The 26,476-nt window shown below is 46.0% G+C and overlaps 4 protein-coding genes across 14 annotated transcripts; 2 read left to right on the forward strand and 2 right to left on the reverse strand.

The window, feature by feature from the left end:
- Positions 1 to 277: 277 nt before the first annotated feature.
- LOC108109893 (LETM1 domain-containing protein 1) lies at positions 278 to 1,994 on the forward strand. 3 transcript variants are annotated; one of them, XM_017218697.1, is made up of 4 exons: positions 278 to 508; positions 559 to 1,143; positions 1,206 to 1,494; positions 1,548 to 1,994. In XM_017218697.1, exons 1-4 carry the CDS (start codon positions 417 to 419, stop codon positions 1,884 to 1,886), a joined length of 1,305 nt encoding a protein of 434 aa, XP_017074186.1. In that variant the 5' UTR covers positions 278 to 416; the 3' UTR covers positions 1,887 to 1,994. The 3 variants fall into 3 exon arrangements, with proteins under 3 accessions (XP_017074186.1, XP_017074187.1, XP_017074188.1); XM_017218698.1 differs by having other exon boundaries at positions 565 to 1,143; XM_017218699.1 differs by having other exon boundaries at positions 571 to 1,143.
- Positions 1,995 to 2,007: 13 nt separating this feature from the next.
- On the reverse strand, positions 2,008 to 3,576 carry LOC108109894 (60S ribosomal protein L14). The gene is made up of 4 exons (XM_017218700.2): positions 3,501 to 3,576; positions 3,126 to 3,227; positions 2,714 to 2,908; positions 2,008 to 2,297 (listed from the first exon to the last, which is right to left on the reverse strand). The coding sequence occupies exons 1-4, from the start codon at positions 3,501 to 3,503 to the stop codon at positions 2,097 to 2,099; spliced, it is 501 nt and encodes a 166-aa protein (XP_017074189.1). The 5' UTR covers positions 3,504 to 3,576; the 3' UTR covers positions 2,008 to 2,096.
- An 82-nt stretch (positions 3,577 to 3,658) lies between these two features.
- On the forward strand, positions 3,659 to 5,087 carry LOC108109832 (negative elongation factor E). 2 transcript variants are annotated; one of them, XM_017218575.2, is made up of 5 exons: positions 3,659 to 3,697; positions 3,772 to 3,878; positions 3,938 to 4,455; positions 4,522 to 4,688; positions 4,744 to 5,087. In XM_017218575.2, exons 2-5 carry the CDS (start codon positions 3,798 to 3,800, stop codon positions 4,815 to 4,817), a joined length of 840 nt encoding a protein of 279 aa, XP_017074064.1. In that variant the 5' UTR covers positions 3,659 to 3,697; positions 3,772 to 3,797; the 3' UTR covers positions 4,818 to 5,087. The 2 variants fall into 2 exon arrangements, with proteins under 2 accessions (XP_017074064.1, XP_017074063.1); XM_017218574.2 differs by having other exon boundaries at positions 3,679 to 3,878.
- LOC108109830 (trichohyalin) lies at positions 4,897 to 25,812 on the reverse strand. 8 transcript variants are annotated; one of them, XM_017218567.1, is made up of 9 exons: positions 25,351 to 25,812; positions 24,856 to 25,011; positions 22,553 to 22,645; positions 17,554 to 18,524; positions 15,675 to 17,155; positions 9,049 to 11,026; positions 8,708 to 8,949; positions 8,401 to 8,643; positions 4,897 to 8,100 (listed from the first exon to the last, which is right to left on the reverse strand). In XM_017218567.1, exons 2-9 carry the CDS (start codon positions 24,968 to 24,970, stop codon positions 5,625 to 5,627), a joined length of 7,599 nt encoding a protein of 2,532 aa, XP_017074056.1. In that variant the 5' UTR covers positions 24,971 to 25,011; positions 25,351 to 25,812; the 3' UTR covers positions 4,897 to 5,624. The 8 variants fall into 8 exon arrangements, with proteins under 8 accessions (XP_017074056.1, XP_017074055.1, XP_017074057.1 ...); XM_017218566.1 differs by having other exon boundaries at positions 24,856 to 25,812; XM_017218568.1 differs by lacking the exon at positions 22,553 to 22,645 and having other exon boundaries at positions 24,856 to 25,812.
- Between the last annotated feature and the right edge of the window lie 664 nt (positions 25,813 to 26,476).

Raw genomic sequence — 26,476 nt, forward strand, 5'->3', positions numbered from 1 at the left:
TTGAACGGAAATCAAGCTCTGAATAAATGCACATCCAATCTGAATATGTTTTAATTTAAGCGGGAAATACAACGAAAGTAAAAGGAGAATCTAGCGATGGCTGAAAATCGATAATTTGATATCGGATACCGATAGGTGTCCAACACAGTAATGACCGGATGATGTATCCGCTATATAAGATAGGTGTACTCGATAATTGGGACAGATTGCTATATTGGCTAATGAGAATAGGTGTGTGTATTTGCTGAACGTTACATTATCTCAGTGAAGAGCAACGGTCACTCTGCAACAGCTGTTCGAAACTAGGAAGTCGCAATTGCTCCTTGGATTTTTTGATTTTTGTGGGCAACTCCTGCGTTGGAGACGGCGGTTGCGTAACAGAGCGCTTATTCCTGGTCGGCATTTGCAGTTCCAGAATGGCGTTGGCTCTGCGCGTGGCTAGATTCGGCTCCGTCCCAGCCAACTGTTGGCCCCGGGATCCCCGGCGACTGTTACACCTGTGCAGCAGGTGAGAACCTGACCCCAATTATCAATCAGCATTAAAATTCAATTATCTAGCAACAGTGATAGCCGGCCGATATTATTACGGAGCAGGAACTACACCACAAAGCCCGAAACCGCTTCCCCTGCGCAATTAAAGCGAAATGTGGCCGCCGAAATAACCAGCGTGGGTAAGGTTATCTACGAAACGGGATGGGATGCTAACAAACCCTCTGAGAAGCCAAAGATTCCGCCTAGCAGCTGCTCCACCCCAACGCCGTCAAAGAAACCAGAGGACGAGAAGCGCAAAGAGCTGGAAACTATAAAATCCAAGCGGGATCAGATGAGAGACAATATGCAAGACTACATATTCACCCGTTATTTTAACTACGTCAAGAACTATGACAAAGTGCTCGAAAAGAACTTTCCAAAAGCCATGCAGCTTTACCGAGTATTCTTCGACGGCGTCAAAGACTTCTTTGGCGACATGAAGCGTTTCCTTAAGATTGCACGCATAGCCAACGACTCGCCGCAAGGAATCAGAGCCCTAAATCGTCAGGAACTGGAACTTTACATGCAGATGCCGCGGGACATGATGAAGGTGGCACCGGCTCTTATTGGCTGTTCCTTGCCCATGGTCGGCTACGCGTTCTTTCCGTTGGTGTAAGATATCCCTTGGGTAAAACTTCTCGAATGTTATAGCAATTAGATGTTCTCCTTTTTAGCTTTTGGTACCCTCGCTCCTTTCTTACTGCCCACTTTTGGACATCGCAGCAGCGCTCCGAGTTCCAAAGTTACTACATGAAGCGGCGACTGGGCAACAACAAGGACGTGTTTCGCTGCCTGCAGGCTAAGCTGAAGGCAACTGCCTCCCATCCGAAGCATTCTGCTTTTGCTGATATCCTTGGACAGCTGGGCAGCGGTACACACCCCACGCCAGAGATGCTTATCGATGTTAAGGACATATTTGCCGACGGACCCTACTCCTTGTTGGGAATGTCCCGAAAACACGTCGTACGTTTGACCACAAAAACAGATGGTGCATATCCCTAATACATATATTCCAGAGAAACCTAGTCAACCTTCATGGCCTGCCTAGCAGCATCTTCAAGAGACACCGCCTTCACGAGCACGCCTTTCTGGTGCATTACATGGACCAGGCCATTACCCGAGAAGGTGGCGTTCACAATTTGACCCCGGACGCCCTCCGTTACTCCTGCTATCTGCGCGGATTGAATCCCGACAGCCTTAGCAGCGAGGCCATGATAGACTGGCTACGGAAGTGGGTCAAGGTATCCACATCAATACAAGGCGAACATATCACGCTGTTCCTGCACTTGCCTATCCTGCTGGGTTATAACCATCCCAACAACTGGAAGACCATCTACGGCAAATGCCCCACTTGAACGAATCCTTGTTCGTTCTCTATTTGGTAGACTGTGCTTTAAAGATTGGACTGTTAAGAGCATATTGTTTCTTGAGAGCAAATAAAACTGTTAGACCCAAAAGAAAAATTGGCGGTGTGCGTGTGTTTTTCCTAAAAATAACACTTTCTTTTATTTTTTCCATTGTGGTGGATGTTCATCAAGCAGTTACTTTCGTTAAAGGTAGTATTTTTACTTCTTGGCCGCGGCCTTCTTGCCACCCTTGGCCTTCTCAGCACGCAGACGCTCGCGACGATCCTTCTTCAGGACGCGGGGAGTGCCGTCAGCCTTGGTGCGCTTCTTCAGTGTGTTGAAGGCGATGGTCAGCAGCTTGTTGCGCTGACGCTTGGCATAACGCAGCTTGAAGCGGTCAAAGTCGTTCAACGAGGAGCGCTGCAAAGTAATAAATTCTAAATTAACACATGTTTATCGGTAAAGATTAGGAATATAGTTAGCTTATATTGTAATCAGATAAAATAATAGTAGCTTCATATATGTGTCAGCCGGCAATTCCTATCAAGAACTTTCAACTATCATCATGTGCAGTTAAAAAAAATTTTCTAAGAGAAGAAAGTTTAACACTGTCTGAAGAGCTTAATAAGAACACTTTATCATTCAAAATGAAAGGGTATCAAATTTTTGAATTGTGAACAAAACACTCTGTAGTATAAGTTAGTTAAAAAAAAAATGTTTCTTTTGAAGGCCACCTTTGACATTGGTATGGGAACTACAGAATGTGGTTAAACAATTTCTTCTCTATCTCGGCTATCACATTCCTTATATTTTATCTTCCTAGATCCCGTACATACCTTGCAGATGTTCTGTGCCTTGACGGACCAGGGGCTGACCTTCCACTGGGCCTTCAGGTCGCTCTCTGTCCAGGCCTTGCGGACGACGCGCGTAGGCGCGGTGTAGGGGAACTTGATGCGGTACTTGGTCAGGTGCAGATTGCTCAATCTGTATTCCTGACGGGGCACGCCAGTCAGAGGACCATCGACCAGCACCTGTAGAGTAAACCAAAGATTAGTTAGGATCCATTTATTAAAGGTTAAGGGTAACAGCAACAAATACGATGCTTGCTTGCTTGCTTTCAGTGGGTTAAACTAGCTTCATTTATGTGTCAGTTGGCACTTCCTATCAAGAAGACAAATTATCATCATGTGCAAGAGCTGGCCATCGGCATTTTGTTGCTGCACTCCCCTGCTGGAATAATGCACTTACTCTGTTTTGGTCAATGACGTCGACAATGGCCACCAGGCGCCCCTTCAGGGGACCTGCGGAGGCCTTGGCAATGCGACCAGTTTGTACGAATCTCTCGAAAGGCTGCAAGAGATAAATATCCATTAAAAATGGCTCCAAATATGTATTTTAAGTGTTGCATGTTCATCGCGTTGTTGTGTTGGTGTCCACCACGTGAAATATTTCAAAGGCAGATTTCGAATAATATTTTTTGGCTTCTGAATCGATTTCTCAATTCGCATGTTCAACACACCGACCCGATTACTTGGCCGCCAGATTTAATTCATCTCCGGTCTTTGGGACCGCTTAATTTTCACATTTTTCAACCGATCCGGAGAAACCTTCGTCGATTCTTACCATGACGCTAACCGGAAAGAAAGAGAAGGAAAGAACTTTTTTGACAGCTCTGCCTCAACATGGCGTTACATGGTTGCATTACGGTTAGTGTTGGGTAGGACAAATTAATAAGGCAGTATACCGATAATGGTATAAAAAGTATATTCTTTAAGAGTCATTTTTATTTTACTCTTATACGGTTACACTGTCTGCCAGCGGTATAAAAATAAACAAAAATAATATAATATCGAAAATTAACTAATAACTTATTCAATTATTCCAAATTGCACAGTTAACCTCTATTAAACCTCGAACAAAATGGTTTACATACACTTTCCTACTAATTTAACAGAAGAGGAGCAGATGCTGCAGGCTAAATACCAAAAGTTGAAGAAAAAGGTAAAGATTTCCTAAAAATGTAAATCTGTCTTCTTATTAAATGTTTGTTGATCCTATAGAAAAAGGCTCTGCAGGCGCACAAGGCTCCCAAACCGGAGCCGGAAAGTTCAATGACTCTAAAGCGTCCAACGGATGCTCGTGATGCCCGCGAAGTGGCCAGGAAACTCATCAAAAGCGGCGCCATTCCCGCCATCCAAAAGCAAACCAAACAGGATCAAACCTCCTTCAAGCGACCCAAGGGCCAGGAAAGGGCCAAGCGCTCTACTTCAGAGACTAGCGTCGCCTCCTACCAGCCTTTCTCGTCGACCCAGAACGACGTGGCCCAGGAGACGATCATTAGCGAGATCATCAAGGAGGAGCCGCGTCGGCAGAATCTCTATCAGCATTTTGCCACTGAGCGAGATCGCGAGGAGCGCGGCATGCCGGAGAAGGTACCAATTGACACAGTACAGCCCGAGAAACCAAGGGCCGGAAATACCATTTTCGTGTCCGGCAATAAGGTCACTGAAGACTTTCTTAAGAAGACTTTCAACGACTATGGCACTATTGTCAACGTTTCCATGGAGATCGAAAAGAGGTAATTATAAAAAGACTAGCTGAATATAAAAATTACAATAATTATCTTCCTAATACCATTTTGCAGTCGTGGCTTTGTTTCCTTCGCCAAACCCGAGTCTGCAGATCGGGCCATTGCAGAAATTCATGGCAAAAATGTGAATGGCATCAACTTACAAGTGCAGCTGGCTAGACGTCAGCCACAGATTGAGCCCATTAACGATGCATCCTCTTCCGCAGTTTGGTCATCTATTGGTATGTACTTGAAGTTAATCCAAAGTTTCACTTTTAACATCTTGTTTGTTTTTAGCTGCCAGCAAATCGCAGAAAGGCAGCCACAAGGATCACCGCGAGATGGTTCAATACGATGACTTCTTAATGTAAAACCCCAAAACTTTCAAGGCATAGTTTATACATTTAGCTTGTTATTTACTCCCTTTTGTTTAGTAAGAAAACTCAAATCTTTTTATTTTATATAATTTTGCTTTATTGAAAATACGCTTCTATATATTTATGTATATATGTTCACTTTCTGGTTAAGTACTCGCATTTCAAATTATAACGTTCAAATGAATTCAATGAAAAAGAGTGTGTTTTGTATATTAATTCCTACTTTTTGGTCTAAATTAAACAACAATTTATTCAACAATTGAATCTCTCGCTTTGACTTATGTGGTAGAAAAAATGAGCAAACAAAATGTTTAATGTGTTTATTGGATTAGTGGTCCTCGCTCCTTCTGCGCATGAAACTGAAAAATCTATGTACATAGCATTGTTAAGTACATAGTTAATACATGGTCGTTGCTTCTGTTGCTCTGCTGTTTTCATAGATAGATCTCTATATCGTTGGTAGACAATGTTGAAAAATGTTCCCTCTATATTTTTTTGTTAGTACAAGTTAGATGTCGGTATGTGTCTGATGATGGATCATTGAACTGGGATTCTGGTATCGATTGTTTTGTGTGACTAGTAGCACGGGCACTCCCCTCGCCCATTTCCGCCCCCATTGGCGCACCTCTCCTAAAGTAATTTCTCGTTAGTATCATTAAGGCCTTCAAGTTTCGAACGGACACCTGGCCGCGTTTAAATTCGTTTCTTCTTCCCGCCAAGACTCTTGGCCGGATTCGATGCTCCAAAATGCAAAACCGCCCCAAAGAATAGCAAAACCATGTTGGGACTCCCCACAGTCCCTCACGCTTGCCGACCGTGTTCGTTTCCAGGCGGATTAAAGTAGTCCCAGTGGTGTGTGTGCACCTGTCGTCCGGTTAGCAGGAAAATCAACACTCCGAACGTGATCAGGATGAAGAGCACCATCAGTGCAGATATGTTACGTGGGGCCTGCTGTGGTTCCACCGCTTCGCCGCGGACGTAATGCGTCAGCTGGTTAATAATGTTAACTAACTCCAGACTGCAGGCGGAGATGAACTGTCGGCCAGCCAGAACGACTGTCTTAGGCTGATCCTCGTCGTAGTCTTCTTCCAGAGGCTGGGTGGCACTACGGGTACGTGATCGCCGTGACCGTGAACGTGGTCGCTCTACTAAGTGCTCCTCTACTTCAGAACCGGATTCTGGCTCCAAGTGCTCCTGTACATGACGACGTCGACATTTATGTGGTGCTTTTCGGTCGGCTGCTGATAGGGCTTCCGCCTGTTCAGCCTCAGCGCTGCGCTGGAGATTGTAGAAGGCAAGTGGAGCCAAGGACTGGAGGTACTCTACACTGGGATAAGCCGATGGCGGTGGAGGCAGAGGTAATAGACCAGCCTCCGTTTGAGTCTGCTCGTCCAGATTGGCAACCTGTGGCGATTGCTCGGTGGTCTTGCTATGACGTGGTGGTTTTACAGGTAACTCCTTCTCGGAGGTGGCGGGTTCGCTGCTGGCCTGTCGGCTAGTCTGAGTTTCGGTGGTCAGCAAAGAAGGACGCTGTTCTCGTACCCGCTCTACAATGTCATCAATAAATCCGGGTGGCAGTTCAATGTTTTGCACTACCAGTTGTCCAGACTTGCATTCCAGATCATCTGCTTTGATCTGACCTCCGTGAAGCTGCGATACCTGGATCTGACCAGCCTGTAGGGCATGTACTCGCAGCCGTTCGACCTCCAGTTCGGCAAGTCGGCTAGGGATTTGCGGTTCTGGCGGAGATTGCAAAGTTTGAATAGGCGTAAGTTCACGGCTGGACTGTTCGGCAATGGTTAGGACGGTGGTGGCAATTGGTTCTAGAGCTGTCGTAGACTTGCGGCGTGGTGGTGGCAAAGGAGCCTCCTCCACTTCCTCCTCTTTGTCTTCAAAAGCAGGTTCGGTGGGCAAAGTGGCCACAAATTTGAGCTCAACTTCAGCCGTGGTGGGTTCAATAGCGGTGGATTTCTGAATTGGTTCCTCAACTGCTGGGAGTTCGGTCTCAGGCTGTTCCGTGTCAGAGAGAGTATGCTCTTCCTCAGAAAGTGGCTGTTCACCATCGGACAACGGATGTTCATCCTCAGATGGGTGATAACCCACCTCGGATGTGGCTCGTTCCTCTTCAGATTGGTGGTAATCGATCTCAGAGGCAGCCAACTCTTCTTCGGAGAAGGTCTGCTCCTGCTCTTGCTCTTCTTCTTTTTGGCGGTAGTCAGACAGTTCTTTCTCCATGGCTTCCTGCAGTTCTTTTTCTAGGGCCTCCTCAAGTTCCTGCTCAGTAAGTTCCTTTTCCAATCGCGATATTTCTTGCTCTTCTTCCTGTTCCGAATACTTTTCCTCCTCGTACTCGCTGTCCCTGAGGGTTCGTTCCACCTCATCATCTTCTAGCCGGCTTTCATAGTCACTTTCCAGCTGAGCCTGCTGCAATTGCTCCACCGCTGCATCCAAGTCTGCGGAGCTGGCGGCATAGTCACTCAATGCCACGTCACCATGTTCATCCTCTACGTCGGATTTACTTTGCACCGAGCTGTCTGATAGTAAGCCCTCGCGACGTAATTCCTCTTCTTCACGGCGAAGGTCGTCGTCTATCAAATCGGATGCACTGATTGGCCTTACAATCAGCGAGGCCTGCACAGCGGCGTCATCTTCGCCAGCAGTTAGACTGGGAGTGGGCACTCGTCGCTCAATTATCACCGCCGACGAAGGCGTTTGTGGCCGACTCAGCGACTTAGACCGATCCGCCTGGGAGGAAGCCCGAGATCTTTCCGACATGCTGCGTTGGTTAGCGTCACGGAATCTCTGAAGACCCTTAGCCAGCTGTTCGTCCTCCGACAGAACTCGAGCTCCATCCACCACATCCTGTTCCTGAGCTGCCTCCACACTGCGCAACAGATCCTCGAGAGTTTTATTACCCGACCCATTGGAGCGTCGTGGTTCAATGATCTTCATATCTTCTGTGATTTCAAACTCCTCGCACACAAAATCATCGGGCAGAGGGTCAGTCTGGGTAGACACCTCCACCTCGAACTCACCCTGGTCGTAGCTATCCGCCTGGCTAGAACTGGCAACTTGTTCACTGTCCTCGTAACTTTCCAATGTCTGGCTTCCTGCCCTTGTGGACCGCTTCTCGCGTGGAGGACGCGGGGGCGGAGGCAACGGGCGGAACTTCATCTTGTTAATGACTGCGCCTGATTGAAGATTGGAGCGATCCAAGGCCCCCGGCTCCTCGTAGTCATCTTCCTCTTCCGGCTGATTCTGCTTCTGTGACTCGTAGCTAGGGAAAAGGGTTAAGGAGCATTAGATAGAATCTTGGGAGTGGGTTGGAGTTCGCAACTGAGCAAAAGCCAAAGGCAAAGGCAAGAAGAGCTGTGTCTGTGTGGTGAAATGCTTTATTGTGTGTGTAGTGCGTGTCTCGGGAGGATCGGATTAGTTGCTTAGCCTAGCATAGTCTAAAACTTAACAGAAAAGGAATATTAAATAAAAACTTAACAGCAATGCATTCGAAACAAGTTAACGTCAACCAATAAAAAAACGATAAATCAAGAGGTCAAAGCTCAAGAGGCTATACTCTTACTTCGACTTGATCATCAAAGGAATCTCGTCCATGCTGGCCGCGGATCTGCGGCGTGGCACCAGTGGAGAGTCCTCAGTGGGCACATATTGCTGTGGCGGCGGTGGTCGAGCCGGTGGCGGGGATCCTCGTGAACCACGAATGCTTGGCAACGTGGCGAAACGTTCACCTGGCGATCGTGTAAATTTCTTCCGGCGGGCAGGTGGTGTTGGCTTCGGGAGCGTCTCCTTACGGACCACCGCGTAGCTGGAAGCGGGCAAGAAAGCAACTCCTGGCATATCTTGTAGGGAATACAGGGGCTACAACTTACCCATCGCTCTCCAGCATGTCGATAACGAACTTCTCGTCGCTCTTTGTCCTTGGGCCCACATTCTCGTTGTCCTCCGGCTCGGGTCTTGACTTTATGTGCCCGTCCAAAATCAGGGAGTCGGCACCACGCGAAGTTCGGTCGTCCTCAGAACGTTGCGTTCGGGCCGATGTGGCGTCCGTAAATCTATCCGGCGTGGCTAGCGGTATGTGACGATATTCGTGTTCAGTGCGATAAACAATTACCTAGAAAAGGAAAAATGGAAATTAATTCAGATGTCAAGGTGTCAAAAGCTGATACTCTCAAGTAAGTATTAAATCTATACTCATATTAATTCTACTCACATCTTCGTGTGGCTGCAAAAAGGTGTTCGATACTGATCTTCCACCGAAGCCGTTGATGAAGGAGTCCGCATCCTTGTCGACAGATGCGTCATCCCTTGTGCGTTTCTTCTGGCGCCTCGGTGCCTGCGGACGGGGTTTCTGTCGCTCTTGCTCCAGTTCCTCCTGAATCATCGTCGCCGCCTTGCCGCCGAAATCGAGGTTATTAAGTGCTTGCTCGGAGTCTGTAACCGGTTGATCCCTAACCGGTGGCCGAAGGTACTCTTCATCGTCGTCAAAGTATTGAATGCTGCTTCCGCCATCATGGGGAATATCCTGGCTGCCTTCAATGGAGTATTTGCTGCGACTACGGGCTTTGCGAAGTGGTCTTTTTGGTGTAAATTCACTACCATTTTGAGACATTGAGAGATCGTCTCCATAATCGCTGCGCTGGAACTCCTGGGAGTCGAAGTCCGGTTGGTAGTTTCGATGCAGGCGACGTGGTTTGGCCGGCGGCACATCGTAGTCACCATATTCTGTCGGAACCTGCTCAGCGGAATAACCAACGTGCTTCAATGCATTGGGCATGTCGTAACCCTCGCGAATGGCTTCACTGATGTATTGTCGCAGCTGAATGTTATCTTCGGAAATGCCACGCTTGCGCAGGAAGAACTCGTCGTCATCGATTGTCTCCATGACCACCTTTTTGCCAGAACTAGCTGTGGATTGAGCATCCTGCAAGTCGTGGAACTTGTAAAATCCAGCTTCCGCTTCCAATTCTGCTTTCCTCAGGAGCTTGTTCTTCTGAATATCTTTCTCCGTCCAACCTTCGGCATCTCTGCTATCCTCTGAACGTAGATCCGAATCCTGATGAACCATGGGGCGACGCTTAAACTCCCGTGACCTCTTGCTCGATATCTCGTGAATGGCGCGGTTCTCTTCATCGAATTCGGCAAACTGTTTGCTATCGGCAACTACACCTAGGATGCCCATCTCCTGTTGAGGCTGAGCTTCACTAGCCGTGTCCTCGGTGCCCTCGAGATCCTCCTTCATGCGGCGTTCTAGGGAGGATTCCCTGTCAAAGCTTTCCAGTTCGCTCCCGTATCGTCTATAACGAGATCCCTCACTGTCATTGTAACTCACGTCCGAGAACTTATCCGCCCAGCGGGAGCGAACGGGTCCGGGTCCACGATCCCCTTGAGGAGAGCTGGTTGATGTCTGTGATGGTTGCGTTTCCGTGCTGGGAATTACGCTTAAGCCTTCTGTTCCCAATGATGACTCCATGGCCACGGGAGCTGGCTCCTCAACCGGCTTCTTTTTGCGGAAGGCACGTGGATAGGTACCAAAATTGAACTCGAACTTCTTTTTGGGCGTCGGCTGAGACTGAGTGGGCGATGCTGTGGCCCCCGTGCCTTCTGGAGTCTCATCGGAAACCACTTCCCCCTCGTTCTCCTTAAAACTCTTGCTACGACGCAACTTCAGTGTGGAGAACTTCTCCGGCAACTTGAATTTAGACATATCCGGCTTGTTGAACTTGGTGAACTCGGGTCGCTTTATTTCCTTCAGCTTGGACATGTCCGGTCGCTTTATCTCAGGCATCTTGATTTTCGAGAACTCGGGAGCCTTGAAGCGCCTACGCTCCTTAGCCTTTGCTTTTGGACTTCCGGAAACCGGTTTGGGCTTAGGCTTGGTTTGAAGTCGTGTGCGTAATTTCCCAGCTTGCTGACGGATGCCATCCTGCATCTTTTTGGTGCGATCCTGGGCCGAAGCCATGAATCCCTTGCGACGGTTCTCCGGCTGCAAAGGCAACTCCTCCAAAGCGCTCGAGTCCACTTGACTGGTGTGAATTTCGTAGTCGGTACGGGATTCTGTGCGCGGCGTTGTCCCACCGGAACTGAGTGCCACATCGATGTCCATGGGCAGGTGCAATTCGTTTTGGGGACTTAGTGCTGGCGAGGGTTCGTGCGCCGGCGTCACGCCCACGGGCTCGTATTCATGATCACTGGAAATATAAAAAAAATATTTATGATACATTTAGGGATGTTACCAGTGGGATTATAATTATTATTATATGTGGAATGCGGTTTTCGGGTGGATCGTATTAGAAACAAACAAGCATTCTTGATATTATTACCATACCTTTGAATCAAAAATTTACCTTTAAATAACTCATCTTAATCTTTAACCCACCCATATTTCCCTATTTTGAGTAAATCTTAAAAACATCTTTAGAGCTGGCTTATAGGATTTAGAAGTAATACTTTCAACATGGGACGTGTGGTGTAGAAGCGGTGCGTTAAAGGCCTTCAGCTTGAGTGTTGAGGTCGGGGGCTCGGGATCAGGGACAGAAAAGGTGGCGATGGCTTACCGAGTGAAATAGGTCCGTTCGAGAAAGTCTCTGTGTTCTAATTGCTTTTGATTCAGGGGCGAGTTGGACTCGAAATCCGCGAGGCGCGATTTGCGTTCGTCAAAATGGAAACTAACCGTCTTTGTCATTCGGGCCGCCCCGAAAAGCTGCTCCTGTGAACGGCCAAAATGAGAGTTGCGATCGTGTGACTGGGTGCGCGGTTCCCGGAACGAGGTTTTCCGCTGGACCCCAAAACCACGCTGCTCGGAGGGAGCCCGATGCTGCAGAGGTCGATAGACGTGACTGCCACTTCCGGATATCTGAATGGGCACCGAGATGAGTGGCCGACTTCCTCCCAACGAAATATCCCTGCTAGCTGAGTCCCTGTGTCCGAAGCCCGGATCCGGCATCTCAATCTCGCTGGAGTAGAGGTTCCTGTTTCCAGCCATAAAGCTTCCTCCACTCACGCTCACACTCATGCTTCCTCCTCGTGGAACAGCGGACACTACTACTGGAGCAAAGGCCTCACTTATATCCACCGATGCCCTTTCGGAAGCAGCAAAATCCTCTCGACTGCTGTACATGGTCTGGGCACTCGGTGGAGGAGCCGGTGGCTTAGCTGGTCGTGCGCAATACTGATCCATGTCGTCCACTTTTAGGGAGAAAGTCTCAGTCACTCGAACCGCCAGTGGTTCCGCTTCTTTTCCTTTTACTGCCGCTGAAGTGGTGGTCACTACGGACATGGCCTGTGGTTTGCTGCGTGAAAACACGGATAGCAGTTTCACGGGTGAAGGCGACTTTTCCTGTCTTTGTAATTTCGGACTGGGTGTGCGGGAACGCTGTGGAGCTGGTGATGGTGATTTCTGGCGCGGCTCCTTGGCGCCAAACATTGATTTAAATCGCGAGGTATAGGAACTTTTGACTTCCGGCGAGGCATCCTGTAGGCTAATGGCAGTGGGAGTAGGAGTCGTAGCTACAAGTACGTTTTGTTGCTGAGGTAACCATTGGGAGGCTCTTTCCGGGGATAGTTGCCTTTCGGGTGTGTGCTGGCGCTTTAAGATTTGCTGTCCAGTTGACGGAACAGATGGTTCCGCTGGAGAGGGACTAGTTGGTCGACTTGAGGGCAGCTGAAGGGTGGCCATTACAGGTGGTGATTTCGGCCTCCTAGGTGAAGGTTTGGGGCTTCGGCTGCGGTGTTCGGCGGCCTTCTCTTCCTCGTCCCGTACCAATTGATCTATATCCACCACTGGTATGTCATGGATGATCTCGATTTTGGTCAGCTCATCGACTTTCAGTGGAGTTGCAATAATATCTCCACCAATGGATGGTGGACGTCTGGTCTCTGCTTGGATGTTATCCCTGATTTTAACGATGCTGTGCTCCTGGGCAATTTGCTCCAACTCTGCCACAGTCTCGGCCAAAGGATCAATGGGTGTGACTGTGGTCTGATAGGGACTTTGCAACTGCTGAAAGTCGGATTCAACAAGGAAGGAAGGACGCACGGCATCGCCGCCAAAGCGGGATACATCGATCGGTCGATTTTGGGGAAGCATATCACCAGGAATCTGATTCTCCTTATTGGCTTCGCTGGGACGCATATAATCCGTTGAAAGTGGCGGCTTGGCAACTCGGAAGTCCTGCTGCGAGGGTGCTGGCGAGGCTTGATGCGATGGAAATAGAGGTGGTTGATCCATCAATCCCGGAGTAGCTGTGGCTGGTATTAGATTGAGCTGAGGTGGTTGCATTGATCCCGGCACAATACTGGCCTGGAAGAGATCGGCATTGGATGCCCGACGACTGGTGCTGGCCGATCGACGACCTCCTGCAGGTATTGCACTGGGTATATTAATATCAGCACAGTACAAATCTGTCTTAGAGTTTCCAGCAGAGATACGGCGCAGGGAGGGACCACTTCGCATGGAGAGGGTATCGGGAAAGCGACCCATGCTGCCTGATGATAATCCTCCCATGGATAACTGACGTCTTCTTCCAGTCACGAAAGGTCCACCAACTCCTTGATGAGGGGCAGAAAACTGGTCTGGTTCTGTTGCATCAGAGATGCTGCGCACCACCAATCCCCTCGAGCGGGCAGTCTGCTCTAGCTCTGGGTATCGCTCCATGAAACTAAGGTCCACCGAGGGGGCCACATCTGCATGACTCACCACCTCGAAGCTGTGAGTGGATAGATCATCCCGCAACAGATTGAGATGGGCAGGTGGGTACTGCTCTTCGGCATGACCACTTAACCGGGAACCCGGCCGCGAGTCAACTGGATTCACACGCTCCGGCAACAAGGACTCGCACATAAAGTACTGGCAGGCACATCGGACGTCCAGGGATGCTCCACTGGCGCTCTCCTGGCGTGATACAAAGTGTCGTTTCTCCGCGGGCAGGGCGCCTACGGAGGCAGATCGTCGGGAGTTCAACATGGCCAGCAACTATTACTTTTTCACTGTCCCCGGACGTAATCCCTCTTCACCTCCACCTCCTGCTCGTCCGTTTCTTGCCAATTTCAGTGCTTTTGTTCGTTGTTTTCGCTATGTGGTCGTCGTAGTCGGTGGCTATTTTTAAGCACCACCAGAGCAGACATTGAATTTATTTTCTGCCCCGAATTCGAAATTCTTGCGGGGCCCCAAGAATTTAGCTCTGGGTGTTGCAATCGTAGAATTAGTTATTCAACTGAATGGTTAATAATCGTTTATCGATACCGGGCTTTAAAATCACTTTGTCGCTGTCCCCGTCGCTCGCATCTGAGGTGGTGTTTGGGTCCCGTTATGTATTTATGTACGTGATTGTTTGTACGTGCGCGAGCGCGTCTACATCGTTGCGATTTTCGGCCAGGACTGAATAATGGGAGAGCTTTTCGCCATTTGCGCGACACAAATTTTCAACCGAATTTCTTGTTCGAAAGATGAAAATGTTTTTCTTTAAAATTAGCAAAAACACACATAGTGGCGACACGGATTAGGCATGTCGTTGTATGAGTGTGGCGACAAAGCTACTTGCCTGCTCATAATTGCGATCGTGGTGAGTTCTTTGGGATAAGTGAGGTGGGGTTAGGAGGCTGAGGATAATGGGGAGATGCACTTTATCGTTCTATTTTTGGGGGCCTTTGGTCTGCCTGCCGGAAATCTTCTTGTCATTCGTCGACCTTTAGCGCGCTAAATATACTCTTTAAATTGCCGTTTGATGTTCGCCCGACACGCGTCGTTTGCTTCTGGCCTATCCATGAAATTACTTGTTGGAATTCGTCCTCAGGAAACGGACGTGGCGTGACCTTTGAGAGTAGTTTTGAGATGATCAAGAAATCAATGATTCCACCCCGTTTCGCTTCCACCACAAATCCAACCAAGTCCCCACACATTTATGTATTTATGTACATATTTATTATGCCAACACCGATGGAAGGGTGAAAGGGACGCACACATTGTAGGAGGTAAAGTGCAGCACGGCGAGTACAGTAATTATCGGTTTAAAGTTCGGTTTATCGACTTAAGATACATGTCAAAAAGCACTCTAGAAACAAACAAGCAGTTACATCTAGCTACATCTGAATATTCTAGCCAAAAATCATTCATAATTTACTTTTATATGCTTTTAATTATTGATTGACACTAATGACTAGTTGAGACTCATCTTTTATATTAGGAGTTCCTTAAAGATTATTCAATCCTTCTTCCTACATAAAGAAGAAGGTAATAATACTATACTTAAGGTCGCTTTTAAGCCATTTACATTTCATAAAGTGTTGTATTTTGACCAGGTCAAAATTCACGAAAATATTCTATATGGTAAACCTAACTCCTAATTGATGTGTCTGATAAGCCGATAGTTACTGTACCCCCAAACATGTCTTACCTTAGGTCTAAATCATTTCAGGCCACCTTTCGGCTTGAGCCCGCTACCAAAACTTATTGGTGGCACCGGCACTGCAACAGCAGCAGAGCGTCCACGATGCGGAACGCTTGATTCGGATGCGCCACGTGCTTGGGGTGTGTTGGGTGGTGGGTGTACCATAGGTGTCTGTGTCGGTAGTGTAGTGGTAATCTTTGTACCGTGGTGCACGGGCACGGTGGTGCTTGGTGAGCCGGCGGCGCCCTCGGCCTCCGCCCGCAGCTCCACCTCCAGCTCCCGGCAACAAGGTTAGTAACAATTTCATGAGCAAGTCAATTAGGTTAGATCCTCTGCAAGATGGTTAGAGCAACAGCAGCCGGTTTGGGGTTGTGCTGAGTGTTAGTGTCAAGCCGGGAAGTGGTGTTCTTTTTGTTTTTGTAAGTACAATCGGAGTCTTCCTCTCACTTACCTCTCATTTTTCCATTTGGCCGCGTTGGTAGCCGCCTCCAGAACATCCTCGGGCAGCTCGACATCCTCGCGATGGGGTTCCGCTTCGTCCTCAACATGGGAAAAGGTCACCTTCTTGTCGGAGGGCGCTGGCGATGCCTCTTTCTTCAGAGACGGACGCAGATCTAGATTAATATCCATGGGTTCGTCACTCTCCTCGGTCACTGGTGACAGCTGTGCCAGGCGGGCACGCTCCTCATCAGAGGAGGTAGAGTCTATGGAGGAGATGGGGGCAAACAGGGCACCTGGCTTGCCGGCGGTCACCTGCTCTTCCTCACTGCTACCCATGCGATCTAGGGGTACTGCCTTGGCTGCCTCGATCTCATCAATCGTAAGGTTGTCCTGACGCATCAGGGATTTCTTAAGAGATTCCAGTTCCACGATAGGTTGATCCACCAATTCCTGAGATCCCAATTGGCCAATCTCTTCGTAGACATGTTCCCGCCGGACGCGAGGTGTTTTCTTGGGCGGGTCCTCCTCAACCTCTGATTCTTTTTCAGCTTTGTTTTCCAGCTTTTCCTCTGCGGGCTCGGTGACCTCTAATGTGGGAGCATCTACTTCAGTCTTGATCACTGGCAGCTCGATGATCTCGTCGGGCTCTGGCACTCTACCGCTTCCACTGGCACTAGGCTGATCCTCCAGCAACTCCTCCTTGGTGCGCTTGCGGCATGGCGACTCGTCGTATTCCACCAGTTCCAGGACATCATCGGAGTCCTGCTTCTCGATAAAATGTGGGATCTCGCTGCGATCAGACTTGGGGGAAGCTTTCAGCTTCATGATCTTCTGCTGCTCCCCCAAAACGATCTTGTCCTCCTTTTTAAGGGTGATCCTCTTTATGTTCAAACGCTTCTTCTGCCGCTCGGCCAAGCTCTTCAGCTTCTTCATGATGTCGAAGCCCTGCTTGGGTTTGCTTGACTTCGAAGGCTTATCGGTGTTCGGGATTAGGGAGCCTGGTGGCGGAGCAAGTTCGTGAAGGCTACTCTGTCGACTGGGATTTGCGGAGTTTCCAGGCAGTGACTGGGCGTCCTCGTGAGTGCGTCCGCTGCGCCTGCGCCGGATCAGGTCACGGATGTGCGCCAAGCGATTCGTCTTACGTGGTCGGGCGTGACCTCCAACCGCAAGCACGGAGTCGGAAACGCAGGAGATACACTCGCTTAGAGCGTCTTCGTTGTGCTGATCCCGTTCAGATTCGGTTTCCGAATCCGACGACTCCTCACTGCTGTCGTCGGTGGTGGTGGCTACTGCCTCGTCCTCAGAAAGATCTTGGATGTAACGTTCGGTTTCTTTGACCAGCACCTGCTCGTCGTAGCGCACCTTTTTCAGGGACTTGGGAGACTCAGATTTGAAGCGCAATTCCTGGGACTTTCGCAGGAGCAGCACAATCTCCGGCTGCTCGTCGGGTCCCAGTGGCCGTTTGTACAGATGTGTCCACGGATAGCCACCCTATGGAGGGAAAATAAATAAAATTTGTCAAAATATAACTATGACTGTATTCCTTAGCTGCCTTATTATTAAAAAAATCTTGGCATTAAACTTTCTTAATTAAAAGCAAAACATAATTCGATTATTTTATTATTTTGATTGGGACTTTTCTTTGTTTGTGTTGTTGTTGTGAAAAGCAAAGCGAGAACAATTTCGAAACCTGAAGTATATAATTACTTATGGCATTTTTCTAAAATTATTTTGTATGAGTAATGAAACTACGAACGAACTCAAGAATTATTTTAGGAAAATCATAAGTTCTGTAGTTGCCTCATTTTTCAAGAGGATCTGTTCAGCTACTATATTGGAAAACGAAAACTTTTCTGGCTAATCGTAGCTATAAATCATTATTAACTTACCCGTTCCTTGGCTCGTTTCAGGTCCTCCCAGCGATATGTTTGTAGTGGCACTGGTGGCTTCTCCTGGCTGCTGTGCAGGAGGTACTTCTTGAGGGATTGATAGTATTCCCTTTTGCAGTCCGCCGATAGTTTCTGAGCATCAGTCTCCTCCGATCCTACACCCTGCAGGCGATTCTGTTCAATCTGGGGCAGTGAGTCAATGAACTCCTTGCGTTCCTGCTCCTCGGCTTCGGTCTTTGGAGTGGGTACCTCCACAAGCTTCAGTTCATTGGGAGCAGCGACAATTGGCTTTGGCTTTTGCTCTTCCTCCTCAGTCGGTAGTTCCAAAACAATCTCCGCCTGGGGCTTGTTCTTCAAGATGCCGGTCAGCTCATTTAGCTGCACCTCAACCTGTTGGGTGAGTGAGCTGATCTCCTCGCGATCTCGCTGGATCTGTTCCTTGTGCAAACGTTGCGCCTCGTCTACATCCCGGTTGAGTGCCTGGATTAGCTCCTGTTCGATCTCATCCACCAATTGCTCGGCGGTGCGACGTACTTCCTCCGACGGAGTGGCCGCCGTCTCGTCAACCTCGGCGATTTGATGTGTCGGCGGTGAAATTTCCACAGGCTGTTTGGTCTTGGCACCAGCTGGCTCTACCTCGATAACTGGTTCCGTGTCATTTGTGTCTACTTTTGAGGTGCCCTGCTGTAGTTCCTGCTCGAAGGGTGTTAACTCCCTAATACCAACGCCACTGGCTTCTGCGTCTGCAATGCTCTCGATGAGATGGGACTCGAAGTCCAGGAGATGTGAGCCACCGGGAGTAGTGGGCACTATATGCGGCTGGGGTGCCTCGGTGTTGTTGTTATCGAGGGCTAACTTCAAGGCGGCTGCTTTCGATTGCTTCTCCTCTAGCTGAGTATCGCTGGCGATGCCGTTGATCAGGAGTATGGTCGGCTGCTCAGTGGGGCTAGTTCCAGCGCCAGGTAGCGACACTACAAGAAGAGGAGGGGGCGATGCCAGAAAGGTAAGAAAGTGAGTAAATGAGGTGTTTACACTCTGCCAGCAACAGGTGCTAAAAATAAGCGCAAACGGCGGACAGTAGACGAGACATAATTACATAAGTCGCAATTCGAGAAATGAGAGACAACACAGTACGCTGGTGGACATATAAACATTCTCTTTCATTATTCTCTATTTCGATATCGAAAGCTGCAATTACGAAATACGAAAATTTATAATGCAAAATAGTTCCTTTACCACAATTTGATCAACTATGATAGCCCGATTCCTTGCTGATCCCTTTTCGTTTTTCGTTGGTTTTGTTCGTTTTCGGTTGCCTTTTATTTTTCGAAAATAAAAATCAATCGAATGGGTTGGGGTTAGTGGTCTTTCGGTGGTCTTTTGCTCACAAATCTTCTCGGATATCAGCGCAATTCGCGGGTACACGAGCCGTGCATTGAAATTGTCCGGGGCCAACTGGCCCGTCCAAACGGATTTTTCGCAAAGCAAAGTCCCAAACGAACAAAAAAGAAACAAAAATTGTTGAGAGTCGAATTTTCCTTTTGCTGTGTGTGCTCAACTGTTTTGCTTTCAAAATACTTATACTTATGCTTAACAAATTTTACTATTCCTCGCTCGCGTTCTCTCGTAATTTTCTGGCTTTTCGCTTTAGTTTTTGTTTGGTTCGCTTTTCGAGAAAAATAGTTGCACACACAACCAGTCGTAAACAATTTGCAGTTTTTACACACATATTAACGTTAATTTAGCACACCGCCGATAAACAAGAGCAGCACCTAGAGCAACCAACCAACCAACCAACCGACTGATCCAACAAAAACAACAACAGAAATACCCACAAAAACCAAAAGTAAATTTTCATTTTACATTTATGCGCCCAATTCTCGGTGTGTTTGTACATTCAACAATTATTGTTTTCTTATCGTTGCTATATAGACATACACGGATATATATATCTTTACTTCATATTAGTTTGTGATGAGGTCTAACGTAATCAAATCAAAAATTACAAGCCCACGAAACTTAATTGTTTGTACAAATCGAAATATCGCCTTCCGTTATGCTTTTGTGGTTATGCCTGTTCGTGATTGAAGAGGAGCTGAATCGATATGTGAGTGCCAGGGTATGCCTAAAATTTAATCATATATATAAGGTAAATTTTCATTCATTATAGTTCAATTTGCTGTATCATGGCAAATCGCTTTAATCATTTCCCATATGGGGTTAAATGAGGTAAGAATCTTGGCGCTCAAAGTTGTTTTCCTTTCGTGTGTGACATCATGTCAAAATTTATACAAATCTGGCAAGGGTTTAAATGGGTAATTATAGGAAAATGATGAAAAATGCACTTTAGGTTTTAAAATTTGGTTTTACAATATTAAAAACTACGCTGATCAAAGATCAAGTTATTTATTTTCTACTTTGTTAATGACAATCCAAGCCTTAGCAAAGTACAAGCAATGAGCAAAGTTGAATGTAATTAAATTTTCCACACTTTTTACCTATTCCTTAGTTTCTTTTTTGAAATCTTATAAAATACCATCTCGTTCTAAGGTATCAATATATTAAAAACGGATTTCTCACTTCTCACTTCGCAACCTTAAACAATTCTTTGAATTACAATACCTGAGTATACCTTTTGATTTTTCAGTATTCAATCATCTGGACTGATTTGTTTTTGTCTTGTTCAGACATCCACATGTGGATGGATTTACCATAACAATCCGAGCGTAACTGCCTTGGCTCAACTTGCTTTACATGGAGAGCCCCTGTTCGCAGTTGAATGAATTCGGTGCGAGGCTTTTCCTCAAAAATCAAAATCAACTATTCATACATAAGTGAACATTGACAACTGTCTACGGGAGCCGCCTCCTCCTCGGCCTGCGATAGAAATCAATCCAAAGCCGATTCACGGACAAGTTCATGAACACTGTAGCTGCTGAACTTTACACAAATTTGTGAACAGAGAGATAAAGAGTAGGAAAAATCGAAAGGGGGAGAGTCGGAGTGGAACCAGACGTTAACCGCTGCGTATACGTAATGCGCGTGCGGATACATGAACTCTATAAATAGTCAAACCTAGGAACCATTACGTTGGCTATTACACTTTTTTGTCAATTTATTACCCAGCTCTGAACCTTCGCTCCCGTCGAATTGCGTAACATGCAAATCAATTAAATGTTTGCCGGCTCACTCACCATAATTGCCAGCGACACTGAGGAAAACATAAACCATAATTGTAGGAACTTTGAGTTAGTATCATTGGTTATTATATTTATAAAAAAAAAAAAACAATTTGTTAAAAACAAAAAACTGAATTTGGAAAAAAACCGAAAAGAAAAGTGTAGCAAATGTTTATGGACGTCGCTTGAGCCTCACATGTTCGACGTCTAATCGCGTTTTGAATACTAGCAAGTAAAAAACCAACGCTGAAAACAAAACTAGCAAAAAGTTGTGGCAGCGCCGCCGGCAGCAAACTTGTCGCTGACGTTGAAGCTTTGACGTTGCTCTCGAGTCGCTAAACAACGTGAAATGCTGATTGAAATGCGAGAGAAGAGACAAGGGGTACACCACCGCCGCCTGCTCCTCCACCAAGGGATCCATCAGCGTGTTGCACTTTCGCCACTGGTTGCATGCGAATGTGGCGACGTCAAACCTCCAAGGTCGCCATCGCGACCGGGCGCTCTCCACTATATTTAGAATCATTTAAGCGTAACGCACTCAAGGGCCGCCAAGGCAAGTCAAGTTATTTTATTAATGAGTGGTTTTCTTATTGGTTCTGTTCAGGGCGCTTGGCAAATCAATATATTAGTCTGACCTACTGATAGATAAGGTTTCTTTTAAAGTTGAAAAAGTAATTAAAGAATGGAGAACTGTTTTCTTTTAGGATCTCCAGTGATCCAAACTTTGCAATCATAATATTCAAACTAAAGACTAGAAATATTCTAAGAAAGCTTCTCTAAGCTCAAAAACGTACGTAAGATTTCCTTCCCTTAACGTTGGAATTCTCTTGGAAGAAATGTCTCCGACCAAAGCAAAGTATTTGCTAATGAATGAGCGAATATGTTGAGAAACTGGCACACGTTGCGTATGCGTTATGTGGATTCAGGTCGCCGTCCCGGCTAAATTTTTGTGTGTTTTATTTTTTGTTCGGCAAATTTTTGCTTGTTGTGAAAATAAATTCTGGCGACACAATTGCAGAGTACTCGAGTTCATTGGACGGCTTAATTATTCCAAACGAATGCAAATCGCCAGAACTGAAACGGAAATTGCCGAACGTAATTGATTTCCACTTTTAGTTTGGCCAGAGCAATTCTTCATATTTTTATTGCACTTTAATGCCCAGGCCAACGGCCCACGCAGAAGCTTTTTGGTTTCTGACCTTGACTGGCCAGATATTGAATTATTTATGTACCTAAAAATATAGTTCAGGGAGAACTTTGGTATATACATACATTTTGGCTTTCCTTCATATTGACGATTAGTTCCAAACTAAAATAAAAATAAACCGACAGCGAGCGACAACAAAAACGAAGACAACTACGACGACGAAGACGTCAACGAAAAGCGACAGAGCAGAAATCCAATCAAATCAAATAGGCACAGAATATAACGTATACGTTTAGGTAGCCCACATGACAGACAGTTGAATGGGTTGAAGGAAATATCACGGCACAGGCTATGTACTTAACTTAGAGGCAAAAGTTAAGGAACTTTTGCCACAACACAAACACGAGCACCACTCATAAATAATGAAAGTGCGGACAAGAATGAGTGGCTACACAAAAGTGAGTACGATTCGGATGAACCTCGAATCACATAGAACCGATGAAAATGAGATGCAGACTATCCCGAGACAATGTAAACAATAATGGTGGTATACAAAACCCGGGCAACATGTTGCCAGAGAAAATCTCTTGATCTCTTTGTGAATGAACATGGTTGAACGAGACCAAGACAAGACCAAAAAAACGGATGGAAAAAAGAGGGGAAAATCTTTTACCAATCACTGGTGCCATACAGGTCAGGAATCGGGTCAGTGCTGTGCCCGTGCTGGGAATTACTCTATTTGTTTGGGGACTCTTTGCTGAAAGGCCTGCAATTAGGTCAAAGTTTGCTTTATAATTCGATGTTGGTCTTTTGGTCATGTGATGGAATGCGATTTACTGCTAATTGGAAATCAATCAAACCTCCATTAGTTGGGCCTTTTACCCCGCAGACTCCTACAACCGATCAGCGACCAGTTCTCCTGCCAATTACCAGTAATTTTCACCTAGTCTGAATCATCGGTTTTCTTCGCCATGCTAATCAATGGGCGAAATGTTCCGTGGTTTATGGTTATGACATGTTCTTTTTTTTTTAACTAGCTTTTTAGGTTGAACATTTTAGCACATCTGACTTAATGGGAATTTACTTCTAGCTTCTCTACTGCATGATTTATCAATAAATTATACAAAAGTAGCTGCAATATGAAATTGAAGGGTAGAAGCTTATTGATTTATGATTCTAATATAATAATCATAAATGTGCCTGCTAAGAATAGCAGCTTACTTCATAATTGACTGATGTCTAGAGCCATAATGAATTTTAAATGCAGGAACCCGTGGTCAAGATAACCTTCACTGCTTAACCTGGACAGTTTTTACATTACACCTTTTTATTTATTTTTAAAAAGTGTGATTGCAAGCCCTCTTACTTATTATATTTGACATTTTTCTTTATTACAAATGTCAGTTTTACGGTCTAATCTAGTTCAGTATTTAATTAGTGTCGTTACCCCTATTTGACATTATAATGCAGTTAGTTAGGGAGTTTCCCAAAGACTTTAAAGGTCTTTGCGTCATAAATAACTACGCGGCATTACGAAACAAATCCCATGGTAATCAGCGAGGTTTTTGAATAGATAAAGTCGGCACCTCAATTGTTTCTAAAAAGCCTGATAAGATAAGGGAGCCATATGTTTAGTGCCCCATCATATGACCCATTTGACGTTTTAGGAACGGTCTACGTGCTCTGATCCCAGTGTGCAGTGTCCAATGGAGGGAACTTGAACTTGGCCTCTTTACTCTTTTAATTGGCTATAACAAATTCCCGTCGAGTGGCAATCACTGGCACTGCAATCAAGTGATAAGAACCCTGCGCTTTTGCTAGACTTTCTGGAAAACGGGAATAGAAACTGTTGTTGCTAGCTTTTATTTTTTGTAAATAAGCCACCTTTATCGGCCATAAAACTGGCTGGAATAGCGGAAAAGTGCCCCTAGATCACGTTCATTCTAAGGCTAATTTTAATCATGATCGATGCAACGGCTAGCGGTACTAAACCAAAAGCCCCAGACAAGCTGGATGGGGTGGCGTATAACCGGTTTGTTAATTCACATGGCTAGATCCACACCCATTGTGCTTGGCAAATAGAAGATGCCGCTAACACGGAGCGAAGTGATGGGTCTCGGACTCGTCTGGGCTGTTTATCTAAAAGCTAAGAAACTCACAAGATGCCGAAATCCAAAAGTAAACTTGTGGGAAATTTTTGGTTTTCCCAATGCAGAATTTCATATGCTCTTGCGAAGGTCAAGAATTCAGACTAAGAATAAAACTAATGGTTCATGTTTTGTAATGGAAAACTATTCAAAGATTTCAAAGCTTTTTGGCATTTGTTTTTTGTTATTAATTAAAATGAATGAAAACTTTTCTCAGATCAAGGACAGTCTATTTAAATGGCTTCGTACCACATATTTTCTGGGTTTGTATACAGACTATCATTAGAACCGCAATCTTTTAATAACTTAAGCTCATAAAAGTCATAAAAATCAAATTCAATCAACCATTTAAGTGGTAACCTGCGAGTGCAGTGATTTCCTTGGGTTCTGCATTTAAAATTGATCGACCCAGTGTTTTAGTACTACCCCAATGACCAGAAAATTGTGTTCTATTAGTGGGCCATTGCATTTGATTGCCGATTATCGTTGGACTGGGTCTGGGTCTGGGAACTTTAGAGTCGCAATATGCATATGAGGGTATAATTGTGGAACCGCTTACCCGTTGCGGCGCCAAAACACAGAACTTGTCATAGTTTTTGGCCGCCGTTCAACTTGGCAGGCAATCATAAGTAATGTTCTTAGTCCCCAGCACATGTGCATGTGCTATGTAGCTCGCCCAGCCCCACAGAATACAACTTGTTCTATATTCGTCCAACGACTGTCATTACAGGCGATGTGACACACCGCCCACGCGGCGTATGCGTAATGCGCGGCTAATTTGTGGGGCAATGCGATGTAGATGCAAGTTGACCTCACTTGATGGGCCTACCTTCGTCCCAGGGATGATGATGACTTTGCTGCTGTTGCTGCTGCTGCTGTTCTGAAGAATTCTCATCTTGAGCTGACCGAGATTTGCGTCCTTTTTTCGAGCGTTTCGACTCCATTTTGTGACTTCTGATGCGGCTGGTTAAGATTTACTTTTTGGCTACAAGACACGCGCGTAAATAGAATAATATATATTTTTATGTCGGACCTGTCGGTCTGTGTGTGCGTTTTTTTATGTGCTCGTGGTTTATCTTCAGTGACGCACACACAAGTGACATTTGGCAAACACACACTGTCCCGCACTCTGTCGCGTTTTTTCGAACTTTGCGTATTTTTTGTCGCTTCGATTACTTGGCGCGTTCACATATATCCACATATATACTCGCAGATATATATCTATTTGGCGTGAATATATTTTAGATTTAAAAATTTCCCAAGTTATTTATAATGCGGTGATTTAATTTAACACACACTCTCGTCCACTTTTCATATTCCTTACTTGCCAAAAAATCACGAGAAATGGCGACAGCACTTTTCCCACACTCAGTACGATATATTCCAAAAAACTTAATTATGAAATTAAATTGAATGGGCATTACGTGACAGCGCGACGTTTGGTTTTGTCAATTGCGGGGAGCGGTACAGTTCTAACATTAACGATTATTACGGATAATGATGAGTTTTCCTTCCAACTGCCGCCGCTGGACTGCTGGGGTACCGAACGAACCGCTGGGCAGTTGGGAAACCGCTGGCCGGTTGGCTCGTTTATTACTGGTCGGGTTAGTAGTATCTATAGATGTATGCACATATATATATACATAAATATATATATTTTTGAGAACCGAGCGAGAAGTTAGATGAAAAGTGAATGAAAATCGCGCACGGAGTCCGCTGATCCGTCCATGCGTCGTCGTTGTGGTTTGTTTGTCGATGATGTGTCGTCGATCGTGGATCGTTTGCCGTGCCGTACCGCGCGCGACTAATGCCGACTAAACCAGCAGCGACTACGCGATCCGAAAGCTTTTCAGTTGGTTTCACTTTTGGACCGTTGTTTTTTTTTTGTCACTGGTGGTCACACGCCGCGAGCATTTTTCCGTGTTCTCTGACGAAAAATACGTATATTCACGGAGATGCTCTCCGGCGCTCCGGTATTCCGGCATTCATCAATCGCACTGCACCGACTGCACTTGCTTATCACACACCATTTCGCAGGGCAACCTATTTTTAGAGATATAGCCTCTGCCATATCGAGTTGGTTGATTGCCAGCCAGATTGATGGGAAATGCTAATTGAAAATGGATGGGGTTCCTTACTTATGCGGTTACCCATTAGCTAAGGGAGTTGCAGAACTCGATGATTGGCAGATCTGTCAGATTGTTGCTAAGTCTTAAAAGATCTTTATGGAAAACTTCTTATGTCAATTTAAAAGCCAAACACTAGTTTTATTTTAGTGTTTTTCCATTCTCCTTTTGCTTTCTACAATTTCTAGTCCCAATGACTCTTTCAATTTCAGCGACCACCAAATTCCATCATAAATGAAATAATAAAACTAAAAACTTTTGGTGGGGTGCATTAAACTGTGATTACGATTATAAAACGGAAAGTTCATTCAAAGTTTTGTGCAG

The sequence above is a fragment of the Drosophila eugracilis genome, unplaced genomic scaffold (genome assembly GCF_018153835.1).
Source record: "Drosophila eugracilis isolate 14026-0451.02 unplaced genomic scaffold, ASM1815383v1 contig_1104, whole genome shotgun sequence".
Taxonomy (NCBI): Eukaryota; Metazoa; Arthropoda; class Insecta; order Diptera; family Drosophilidae; genus Drosophila; species Drosophila eugracilis.